This window comes from Pipistrellus hanaki (assembly GCF_964339955.1).
Source record: "Pipistrellus hanaki genome assembly, chromosome: 13".
NCBI classification, from domain to species: Eukaryota; Metazoa; Chordata; class Mammalia; order Chiroptera; family Vespertilionidae; genus Pipistrellus; species Pipistrellus hanaki.
In genome coordinates, this window is record NC_140515.1 from 15,560,443 (window position 1) to 15,573,437 (window position 12,995).

Consider the following 12,995-nt stretch of genomic DNA (forward strand, 5'->3'; position numbering starts at 1 on the left):
GACGCTGTGCCTGATCAAGTCACGTCTCATCTGAAGATGGTTTATAGCAAAGACGCAGGGGAGCCGATATGATTAATTTACTTCTTCACTGTTTTCTTGAAATGATAATTAATAGCTACAGAGAAGTCATCTATTGATAGTCAGAGAGAAAAACTCTGCTCCCATGTCTTCTCCTTGAGTGTATGGTGGCAGGGAGTTTGAGGGTAAACCCGTCTTAACAAAGAAGAAGGCCCAGGTACCAAATGTCCAAATGCTTCTACCTGACACACACATGGCAAGACACAAGCCTAAACCATGAGACAGCAGTAAAGCCCAGCGTGAGTCCAATGGCTCCCCAACCTGGCAACCCCCGCTCTGCCTCTGCCCTCACAGGGCCAGGCTCGGCTTTCTTAACCTCCTTATCCCAAGCCTTTATGTCTTTGAAGACTAAGCATGTATCTTAATCCACAAAGCTCCTCCCCCAACCCCGAGGATGCAAACACCTGGACTGGAATTTTGTTTTGATAAAACAATGCTGGCTTCATCATTAGGAAGAAAATTTGCTTCATAGTTCATTATCTCCTTGAGGCTGGCAGATCCTGTTCGGAAACCAAACTGCTAGTCCTTCTTTCCTCTAGTATGCTTTTATTTATTTTAGATAGAAAGAGAGAAGCATTGATCGGCTGCCTCCAGTACAAACCCCGACCTGGGATGGAAACCACAACCTGAGCATGTGCCCTGACCAGGAAAGCGAATTGGCGACCTTTCGGTGCATGAGCAACTCTCATGTCTCAGGCAGTGACTGCTGATTTATTCAAATCGGGCACATGACCCAAGACCCACCAACTCGTTGGTTGACCAATGTCTACTGGATCTATCTTCTTGAATACTCTGCTATCTAATAAAAAGGTAATAATATGCCAATTAACCATCACAAAGATGGCGGCACTCATAGCAACAAGATGGCGGTGCCCAGTCCTCTCAGCCCTGCCAGAGTCCCCCAGCCCTGGGGGGGCAGCACCTGACAGCGGGCAGTGCAAGCGGAATGCTTGCTTCATCGCAGTGGGGACGAGGCAAGCATTCCACCCTGGCCATGGTGCAGAATGCTGTGTCATTGCCCAGGCGACAAGGCAAGTGTTCCACATCCAGCTGTGGATGAGCCTCTGGCCAGGTCCCGCAGAGAGCTACTGTGCACAGATTCGTGCGCAGGGCTACTAGTCTGACATACATCAAGACTGTTGTCAGCTGGTAACTAACCCTTGAGTGAAAGGTCAATAGGTACTACACAAACCATATTGGGAAAGGAAAAAACACAAACAAAAAAACACAACCCCATTTCAGTGGCTTCAGGAGCGAAAGAGCCTCCTTTTCAAACAAAATCCTGGGAGAGAAGGGATCAGAATTTTGCAAAAGTACTGAATCACAAAGCCACAGCAGAAACTTCGAGATATAAGAGCCTGTGTGGCCCCTGAGAGAGTGAAGCATGCACCTCACTTGCTAGTTATATTCCTGGTCAGGATGGCTTCACGATCCCCTCCACCATTGTTTCCTGAAAATACTTCCTGCATTGAGCTACCCCTGAAAGGGGTTTCTGTTTCTTACTCCCTAAGAGACCTGACCAGCACACCATCCACCAACTGTCCCTACTCCCTATTTCATCCTCTGCTCTTGGAACATCTTTGTACTCTTTTCCAGGCCAATCAGGTTCATAAAATCGTTGCCGGTGTCTTCAGTTATTTTACTGATATAATCACATCATTCCCAAACCTCCACTTCCCTGTGCTACATCCCTACCCTGCTGTCAGGCTCTGGGGAGGCCTTCCTAGGAACGGCCAAACAGGAACCTCCTGCTTTTAGACGTTGCTGGTTAAAGGCTCAAATGCCTTTCTTAAGAATCCTTCTCATTATTCCTAGAAGTATGGAGAAGAAATCGATGCTTCTGCTACCTCAGTGCATGCTGCTTTCTTTGGTGACTAAGATAATCCCTCTCAGAGCTTTCTCCATTCATCTCTTATTCCTGACGACGTGATTTCAAGACCCTAACTCCCCAACAGGCTCCTCTTTCTCTGACATTGCCCCAGCCCCATGTCCATTTCAGCAATTCCTGCCCACAGTTATAGGCTCAGCCTGAATTCAGCTTCCTATGAAAACTGTCCAGGCCACGCTCAGGGTGAAGCAGTTCAGTGTTGAGGTTAGCAGCACGGGTTTTGAAATCAGACAAAGCCAGGCTTGCTTTCTGGCTTCAACATTCATGAACCATGAATACCTGGGCATGTTACCCAGTCTTCCCACACCTCGATGGCCTTATGGGTCCAATCGTAAGTGTCAAACCCATCTCTCAACATTGGTCTGCAATTAGATTGAATATATGTAATGTGTTCAGTAGCGTGCTTGGCACTCAGAGAACTCTATCAAGGGTGTTTTCCTTTTCTTTCTTCATGTAAACAAATCTCTCCCTTTTCTGAATGTTGGGTAGGGTTAGTGGTACTAAGCATGTTCTTTGAGATTAGACACCATGGCTGGGGAATCAGTGTGTGAACTTGGGCAAGTAACTGCACTTCTGTGTCTCTCTTCTGTGGAGTGGGGGTACCAACAGTAGCTACTTCATGAAGCTGTTGTCCATGAGGATGAAGTATGTTACCACATATCAGGGGCATAGATGAGTTCCTGGCACAAGATCCCATCAACACTGAGGAGCGCTGTCAGCTGCTTGAGGTTGAAATACTGTCCAATTTCATGCCTGCAAGTCTCTCTAGCTAGTTAATTTATAGCTGAAAAACCATGTTTTATATTTTACAATTCTTAGTTTCAAACACATGTTTGTTGGAAAGAATGAATCAACGAGGATCAGAAGGTCCAAAATATTAAAAAAAAACAAAAAACCCTATCTAGCAACATTGGCTAGTTAAGACAACACAAAGCAAACAAACAAACACAGAAGCCCCCCTTGGGGGCTGGGTGTCTACCTGGTGGTAAGAGATGGGGACGGGCTTCCGGAAGACGATCCACTCCACAATCTCGCTGCACGGAGGGGTGGTCAGAGAGCCTGTGTACCGGTAATAGCTGCCCAGGGATGCAGGCAGGAGGTCCCGGAGGATGAAAGGATCCAGAAAAGTCTCTTTCTCTGATTGGGAGAAGAGGCAAAAGAAAAGACAACGGTAAGTCGTAGCATACTGCAGGCCCACAGGCAAACCCCTGTATGCTGGGGCCACATCACAAGCTTGTCTGCTCACAGCCCGGGAGGCACAGCCCTGGGGGGAAAGCCACAGGAAACACAGCGGCGGGTCCCAGGGCGTGTTCTGAGGGCTGCACTGCGTCTCACGAAAACAGGTTCCATGGTAAGCGATGCTTCCCAGAAAATGGTACAGTAAAGTCTCTGAGCAGCCCTGAGAGGAGCAAGGGACTTGACTTTGTTCAATCCAAGTCCTCACAATCTCACTTCACCAGAGAGCCCTTCCCTATACAATACTTCAGGACCAATAACCAGAGGAGCCAACGCTGGGGCACCCATGAGAGAACCGGGGGGAGAAGGGACCGTGGGTCAAGGTGCCGGTCCAGCGTTGGTTACATCCCTTTGCTTTCACCCAGGGCCTGGGGACATGGAAGTGAAACCTAACTAGGGACGACCCCGAACCTACAAAGTGGTGGCCCTGACAACAGGCTTCTTTCTTTTATTAAAGGGGAGGGGAAGGGTCTTCACTGACATAGAAGAAATGGCATTTCAGCTGGGTGTCTGCCCAGCAAGGATCCCTCACAGTCACTCTAAGAGGAAACAGGCATCGAAGGGGCGAATACCTTCCCAAGGTCACAGGGCTTCTGGGTGGCAGAGCTGGGGTAAGAGCAGAGGCAGGGGGACCCCGGAGCTCGCACGATCTGACTCAGCCGAAGGGGTTGAAGTGAGCTAGGGGCGTGTTGAAGGGAGGGGGCGGGAGAGGAGAAGGGCATTTTAAGTCTGGGAACAGCATGTGCCAAGGTCCTGAGGCAGGAAAGAACCATGCAACTTGGGGAAGGCTCAGGGTTGTAGTTCTCCCAATCAGGCTCCCAGGTCATCCAGCTTCTTTGACAATCAGAGGAAGTTCTAGTCTCTACCTGGGCCTCCAAAGGTCTAGCCCCGACCTGAGCTTAAGTCTGGGGTTCCTTCCTCATCCCTTTTAGGCCACTGCACCTGCTGATGCCTTAACTCCGTACTGGCCTCCACCCTCCCTGGACACCAGCACAATCCTGGGGGACTTCAGGGACCCAGGTTACTTCACAGACACACCTGTGCCTACAGGAACATTTGTCCCAAGCCTCATGCCTCCTCCCTCTTCTTTCTTATAGAACAAATAGTGCAGGTTTTTGGGCAAATGTGTGTCCCTAAACTTAAGAGGCATAGGTAGCCCTAAACGTTTTGGCTCAGTGGATAGAGTGTCAGTCTGCGAACTGAAGGGTGCGAGGTTCAATTCCAGTCAAGGGTATGTACCTTGGCTGTGGGCACATCCCCAGTAGGGAGTGTGCGGGAAGCAGTTGATTGATGTTTCTCGCTCTCTATCCCTCTCTCTCTCTCTCTCTCTCTCACACTCTCCCTGTAAAAAAAAAAAATCAAGAAAACATATATATATATTTTTTAAAAAGAGGCATAGGTAATTGGGAATGATAGAAAACCCCCAAGAGAAATAGATTACATTAGAATAATTAAAATTGCATTTCCTTTTAGCAGAAATTAGTCGAACAAAACATTTACTGTATGCCAGGCTCTAGTCTGAGTTTTTATATGTTGAACACACTTAAACAGCACGTATTGTATGTGCCAGGCACAGGTCTGAGACCTTTATAAAGACTAATTTATCTAATACTCAAAATAGCCTGTGAAGTCAGTCCTATTATTACTAACGGTTTACACAGCTGGAATGCAGAACCAGGCAGTTCAGAATCCAGGCTTCCATTCTTCTTCTTCTGGAAAGATTTTTAATTGATTTTGAGACAGGGGAAGAGAACATTTATGGGCTACCTCTTGCACGCCCCCTACTGGGGATTAAGCCCGCAGTCCGGGCACATGCCCTGACCAGAAATCAAACCGGCAACTTTTCGGTGCACAGAATGATGCCCATCCAACTGAGCCCCACCACCGGGCAGGCTTTCGTTCTGATGAACCATCACTGCACTCTCTCCCTTCACGACCCTGTAAAATACATACTTTGAGTACAACCATCTCACACCCGTGGTAACAAGGCACCGAGAAGTTCAATAACTAAAGCCAAGGTCACTGGGGAGCGGCCAGGGGGCTGCAGTTCTCCATGAGGCTCAGAAACCTTGGCTGGTTTCTGACATGGGTTTTCAATTCGCTTTTCTGAAGGAAATATTAAATATTAACCAGCAAGGCAGAAGTCCTCAAATTACAGGGCTCCATAATCAAACGACAAAAGCGGTTTCTGTTCGACAGAAGGCCGACACAAAGGGATTGTCCCTGTGCCCTCTGGCAAGCCTGGGCTCTCTTTTAAACCCGGTGCCCGCCGCCTAATGACGGGGGATCCCTGCAAGTGCGCTTGGCGGGGGCTGTCGGCCTAAGAGCGGGGCATATTCTGGCCTCTGCTTGTACTTCCTGGGCTGTGTAAGCAACTGAGGGTGCTTAGGGCTTGGCATTTCTGGAGGCCAGAAAGTCGCTACCTTCATGTATTCCTCCCTCATGCTGAAGGTGAACTTGGCTTCCCAGCACAGCACACAGCCTGCCTCAGGATCAAGGGCTCCAGACGGAAGGAGCAGAAAACCTTTAGTTTCCCCAGGGGCCTGACCCTACGCTCGGGCTGCAGTTGAGAATGCCATGGCAGGCAGGGAGTGAGCAGAAGTCCCTGCGAGCCACGCCGAGGCAAAGCCCCACGAAGCACACACGCCAGGAAGAGGCCGGGCCTTAACATAAAGCTAGGGCCGAAAGGCCTGTGCTGCCAGCTCAGGGGCCAGATTTCTTTTCCTTTATTTCAAAAAATATATTTTATTGATTTTTTACAGAGAGGAAGAGAGAGAGATAGAGAGTTAGAAACATCGATGAGTAAGAATCATCGATCAGCTACCTCTTGCACACCCCTTCTGGAGATGTGCCGGCAACCAAGGTACATGCCCTAGACCGGAATCGAACCCGGGACCTTTCAGTCCACAGGCTGAACCTCTATCCACTAAGCCAAACCGGTTTCGATATATTATTATTATTATTATTATTATTATTATAAATCAGGGGCCAGATTTCAAAGGGAACTGTTCCCATAGAGGCCCGTGACTTCATCAGGGACACGTGGAGACTGCTGCCGCGACCACTGCTACCGATGCAAGGGCTTCCCTGTCCTTGACCGACAAGGGCAGGTGCTGCTTTACTGGTTACCAGGTGGGTCAGACGGGTGGGCAGGCGGGCAGACCTGGCTGGCGAAGGGGCACAGAAAGGCGATTCTGTTCTTGTTCCTTCATACTACTGTCACCCACGTGGATCTCAGATCTCAGAGACCCGGAAGGTCCCCAGTTCAGTGGCTTTAGGAGTGAAAGAGTCCCCGCACGCCCCCCCTTTTTTTTTCCAAACAAAATCCACGCAGGAGCTGGGCACCTCCCACGGCTGGACGTGCATCCACTCTGGCTGAAGCGGAGCTGGGAGCCCAGGATACTGAAAAGCACCACTTCAGTCTGATTCTTTAATTTTACTGCCAGGGAAGTGGCAGACCAGGTGACATAATGGAGCCAAAGTGAAAACCGGGGGAGAAGACAGACACTCGGAGGGGATTCTTTCTTCAGGGAAACCCCTTAGGATCTGGAGCAGTGAGCCTGGGAGCAGGGAAAGCCACAAGTATTATTACTAAAAACCTCAATCGCACCACTGCCCTCCTGAGCGCCTCCCTCCCTCCCTCCAGGGGCTGGAGAAGGGAGCAGTTCTCAGTCCATGGGTTCAAATCCCGACTCTTCTACCTGGGAGCTGCGTGATCTCAGTTACCAAACCTTCCCAGACTGCCGTGAAAATTAAATGAATCATTACAAGAAAGGGATTCAGGAAGAGCGTGGGACCTAGTAAACAATTAATATCATTCTTATTTTAATAATTATTTGTAGTATTATTATTCCTCTAAACTACCTAAGCCTAGCCACGTACATCTTACATAACCATAACCATGAGTTTCCTTTAAGTGCTTGAGCACATGTCTTATTTTTTTAAGTACTGGATTACTAGTGCCTTAAAGGGACATCCCACCTGCCACATTCTTCATCCACCTGAGGAGCCCAGGGTGGAATTTTCGAGTTTTCTTTGCCGAAGCTCTAGCATAGTTTTGGGACCAGCTGACACTTAACAGCTGTGTGTGACTTCAAGGAAAGAGCTTCACCTCGCTGGTAGTTCCCTCACCTGTAAAATGGGGACACTGAGCACATGTACTGCTCAGGGTGGCTGTGAAAATGAAGCAAGCTAATAAATGGGAGCGGCTTGGCACAGTGCCCTGTACACCCGACTTACCAAGGCCAGCCCTTGGCGGAGAGCAGGCTGGCTCACCCTGTTTGACCCCAGGGATGAGCAAATGTTTCCGTAAAGTGCCAGGCAATAAGTACTTCAGGTTTTGCAGCCCAATGGGGTACTTATATGACCAACATTTCCGCAGCTTTATTAACATTATTCAAAATGCTAATAATCATGAAGGGCAATTTTTAAAATCTGGGTCTTCTATAATAAAAATGGAATTCTTTTGGGGAGAAATGCTATTTCATTTAATTAGGGTTCATATGTAAGAACCATCCTGAGTTTAGGGCCTTATAAAAATGGGCAGTAGCACTGATTTGGCCCCCAGAGCACATTTTATGCTAGTTATTATTACTATTATTATTATTATTATTATTATCCTCTCCCAAGGGTATGTTCACTGATAACAAAGAGAGAGAGAGAGAGAAAGAGAGAAAGGAACATTGATGAGAGTGAGAAACATAGATTGACTGCCCCACTCCCCACCCCAACCAGGGATTGAACCCAAAACCCTGTGGTGCATGAGTCAACCAACTGAACCAGCCTGCCAGGGCACTGCCCGTATTTTAAGCCCTGCTGGGAGCTGTGGGTAAATACATCACTATAACATGTTCAGGTGCCTCCATCACTAACGATAATTTCTCCTGTGAACAAACATTAGAGAATTAAATCTCGAGTTGCTTTCGTTCCCCCTTGAGATTTAAAGTTCAAACTTAATGTCAATTTTTACTGATCTGCCTCAAAATGCCGTTTCCTGCTCAGTCCCACAGATGGTGTCCGCTGACAAATGGGGTGCTCAGGATGTTTCATGCTAAGTCAGAAACAGTTTTAGGCATGGTGGCCTGCATTCCCAGCGCCGTCCACAAAGCTCCCCTAAGCCACAGGTGTCCAACGGCTGGACCCCAAACGGAGAGTTCCTGATACACAGCTGGTGGGAAAAAGGAATGCACTTCCCCCTAAAGACTCCAGAAAGTTGTAATAAACGTAGATATTGTAAAATGGAGAGAAGTGCTAGAACCAGGTCCCCGGATTTGAATCCTAACCTGTCTACGTAAAGGTCTGACCCAAGACAAGTTATTGAACCTCCTGTAACTGAACCCTCAGCTGCAAACTGGGATTCTCATACTATCGACTTCATAAGCAGATCCTGAATATTGAATGAATTAACAGCAGTTCCAGGCTTAGGCACAGGAAAAGCACATATAAGTGCTTGTTAAAGGAATCCTATATAATAAGAGGGGAATATGCTAATTATTCGTTATGCCTTGAGGCGTAATGACCAATCACATAATGACCAGATCCTGGATCAGTAGAATGGTGGGTCAGCAAAGTACAAGCAGGCAGCGAAATGCTACAGGAGGGGGCAGGGCAGCAAGCTATGAGGGGGAGCTACAGGAGGGCAGCAGAGAGCTACTGGCGCACAGATTCCTGCGCAGAGCTACTAGTCTCACTATAAAAGGCCAGTTTGACTTCAAACCCACCCTGATCAGAGCCTTCTGCTTTCAACTTCTGTCCTAATTAGTAATTTGAAGTCAAAACATTCCTATCCCAGCCACTTACCTAGTTGAGAAAAATATCTGAAACACTCTACTTATACTACACGCGCGCCACGATATCACGATGAGCAGGTGCTATGTGTTACTAGATAAAAGAACTGAAGAGAAGTGCATCTCATCTCCCCCTCTCAAGGATCCCAGTGCCGTGTGCAGACAATATTATATTTTAATAATTAATTGCTCATCAAAGAGAAAGATGAGGAACAGGGATGCTAAATTCAAAGTTATTCAAATTGCAAAAATGAATAATGTATGACTTTTATATTAAATACACACTGTATTAAGGAGTCTACATTTCACCCAACTCTGTCTTTCACTTTTAAGCATTCTGAACGACAATATGAATAATCAGTTAAGGGAGGCTTATTTAGAACAAGAAATAGCTATTTGAATGCAAACGGAGTCTATCCGAAGATGATTAAATTTTTCTTATCAATTAGAAAATTTTGTATGAGGGCTTTCAAGTCATGGTCAGCCATTAAGCCCAGCGCAGCCCAGTTATTCTGGCAGCTTCCTTTCAACATTCAATTATATCTGGCTCAATTCTGTTCAATTTCTTATTTCTGATAGCAGTGCCAGGAGGCAATCTTTAATTAAAGAAAATTTGAAAGATTCAAACATGCATAATTGGATTAAAAATGTGATCATTAAAACATTAGATGATAATCATCTGATTGATTGCATTTTCAGTGTGTTAATAACCTAATATTTTCAATGCTTTAGTTATACAGGAAAAAAGAAAACCTTTATAAGATATGATGAACGATCAACATATAGACAAAACTATGCAGCAGTAACTAAGGATTATGGAATTACTCTGAAAACACACACACACACACACACACACACACACACACACACAGACCAATGGACAAAGCATTACACGGAAAGGTGTATGGTTAGAATGCGGTGGTCTTTAGAGAAAGACACCAAAAACAAGGAATCAACCAGTTTTAGTGAAGTGGATAAGCTAAACTAACAATAGAAAGCTCAAACTTTCTATCAGCCCAGTGATTGTTTAGCTCCTCAGGACTCCCCAAAACATTTTATAAAAAAAAAACCCTATCAATTTTTCTTTAAACACTTAACATTACTGGGTAGGGCTGGCCTGATACAGAGTCATCTAGTGACAAAATCAATGCTATCCCTGAACAGTTCCATTCTTTGCCTCTCTCTCGTGGCCATAACTGACATTGGTGTGTACATTCTTGTAGCTTCCTTCTGATGCTCGGTCAGTGACTGAATTCACAGAGGGGAAACAGAGGCACAACAGTTCAGTAATTTTGACAATGATTAGGAAGTTGCATCAATGTGAGTCCGATAACACTGGACTCAAATCATCGCTCTGCGGCAGGAACAGGGACAAATGAGCCAATCTCTCTGAACCTCAGTTTACCCATCTCTCGCATGGGATTAAAAACTCTTCTCTCACGGTGCTGCCGTGGACTGAACAAGACTGCATGTACAGACCCTCCCGGCCTGGCCAGGCACCCAGCCGGGCCAAGGGTGAATTGCAGAGGCCTCTGCTTCTTCCTTTCTCCCACTTTCTGGTTCCGTACCCACTACCCTTTTTCTCCTGGCCTTCACCAAACCGCAAATCATCTTCCTCACCATTGTCTTCATCATTTTATTTTATTTTTGTCTGACCCAATGGAGTCAAGCAGCACACATTCTAGTTCAATAGCCAGGTAGTGAAGGAGTCACAACTCGGAGCTCCACCGTCACTTCCTGCCGCCACATGGCCTCTCTACTCAGGCCAACAAGAAACAGGAGCAATGCTGCTGGTGGTGGGCGGGCTCACCTGCCCAGACACAAGTATATACAGCGAGTCACTGGCTCCTCAGGACAAACCAATAAGGTTGGTATTATCATCATCATCATCATCATCATTATTATTACCTCATTATACAGTTGAGAATACTGAGCCACCAAGAGCAGGTTGCACAACTAGTGAGAAGCAGAGCTGACATTCAAACCCAGAGTCTGTGCTCTTGGCCTCTACACAGCAAGTCTCCTAGACCACGGGGTCCGCAGGTCAGAGCAGGTCAGAATGGGTCAGAGCATCATGAGGCAGCCTCAAGTGCTTAGCAAGCATTCCTGCAGAGGTAACTGGGGACATATTTTCACACTCTCTTTGCTCTCCACATCCCATGGAAACATCCAGGAAAAGCACATTTCCCCGGGCTCTTGTAACTTTGTTCAAAGACAAAATATTGACAGAGAAGGCTGGCCAAATGAGAACCAGCCTCAAATTGAAATGCAGCCCCAAAGGAATCACTTTTGAAGTATTTTTCTGTCTGAACACTATTGTTAGCAACACTATTAATGATAGGACAGAAGCCTCCCAGCATCCCACTTCCTGCCTGTGGCTAAGAAAGGAAATGAAAATACCTAATAGCTACGGTGGAAGCTTTGGACACACCGAAACCCAGGAAACTGTGGAAATGGCCTAAGTGAGCCTGTGTCTAGAAGATTCTGAGATAAAAAGTGTCCAGATAAGCATCTGTCCTTCCTGGATCCATAACAGACATGAGCCAATTAGTCAAGACCACGGAACTCATATTTATAGCACACTTCAGGAAAGTTCCATATAATTCAACAAGGCAAACATAAACTTCACACGGGAAACTGTCACGTGATAAGATGTTCAACACTCCCGGTGGGCTGCAGATAATGCAGCACAACCTTTCCTCTAAAGGGAGACCGGAATTTGAATGACTAAACACTAAAACAGAATCCTCCAGTGTTCAGCTGAAACACATTTTGGGCAAAGTCAAGTCCATCTCTGTCAAGTCTATCGAATGGTACGGGGGACCCGAGAGGGTGTTCACGGCATTAACAAGCCACTGTGTGAAGACAACAGTGACAGTAGAGCTACTATAACAGCTTCCACACAGACAAGCAGGTGGACAAACATTTTGTGTAAAGAGTCAGAGTAGCCTGCTGGTGTGGCTCAGTGGTTCAGCACTGGCCCCTGAACCAGGAGGTCACCACCTGGATTCCCAGTCAGGCCACAGGCCCAGGTTGCTGGCTCAACCCCCCAGTAGAGGGCATAGAGGAGGCAGCTGATTGATATTTTTCTCTCATCAGGGCTTCTATCTCTCCTTCTCCTTTCTTCTCTCTCTAAAAAATCAATAGAAACATTAAAAAACAACAACAACAAAAAACCCTTCATCATTAAAAAAAAAAAAAAAAGTAAAAGAGTAGGAGAGTAAATATTTAAGGCTTTTCAGGCCAGATAGTGTCAGAGTACTTCTGCAAGTATTCTGCCCTTGTAGCATGAAAGCAGGCATAGACATATGTAAATAAATGAATGTGGTTGAGTTTCAATAAAACTTTATTTACCACAGTAGACTGCAGGCCAGACTTGGCCAGCAGAAAGTGCTTGCTGACCTGTGATGTGAAGGACAGTGAACACAGGCCAGGTCCCCTCCTGTAGGTACTTTCCTTGTCCTATTCATTCAGCACCAATACCCCCGAGGCAGGTACTTTGGTTATCCCCATGGTGGGAGCTCGGGGACAGAGAGGTACAGCCATTGGTACAGGATCACTCAGCCCCAAGCTGGGAGCCAAACCCCAGGCAGCCTGTCTCAGATTCCTTGTTTAGCGGTGTTAACAAATCCCATTTCTTTACGTGTACTCCACAATGCAGGCTTTTTATAAAAACTCATTCCGAAGTCCTGCCTGCTTATTCATGTGCACACAAGATTACTCTGCAGGCAAACAATATTCGTCTTTTTGACCTTTAGCACCAAGAATAGCAAGCCCGCCCCCCCCCCCCCAAAAAAAATTCCTTATTAGATTAAAAGTTTCCCAAAGGGAGGGGCAGTGTTGTTCACAGCTTCCCCTCCACACCCTGACCAGCACTTACCACGCACCTGATGGACGAGAGGAAGAACAGACGCCGTGATGAAAGGAGCCTCAAGGTCACGAGCATAAAATAGGCAGAACTGCTCAAACCCCTAACTCACCTCTGGCCCCTCTTCTTGCTGCCAGCT

At 46.7% G+C, this 12,995-nt stretch overlaps 1 protein-coding gene across 4 annotated transcripts in view; it reads right to left on the reverse strand.

The window, feature by feature from the left end:
* Positions 1 to 12,995, reverse strand: part of PTPRG (protein tyrosine phosphatase receptor type G) — a 640,445-nt gene that overhangs the window by 115,334 nt on the left and 512,116 nt on the right. For all 4 annotated transcript variants that reach the window (XM_084902696.1, XM_084902695.1, XM_084902698.1 and 1 more), the window contains exon 7: positions 2,946 to 3,103. In XM_084902696.1, coding sequence (XP_084758822.1) covers positions 2,946 to 3,103 — 158 coding nt within the window. The remainder of the gene's footprint in view (positions 1 to 2,945; positions 3,104 to 12,995) is intronic.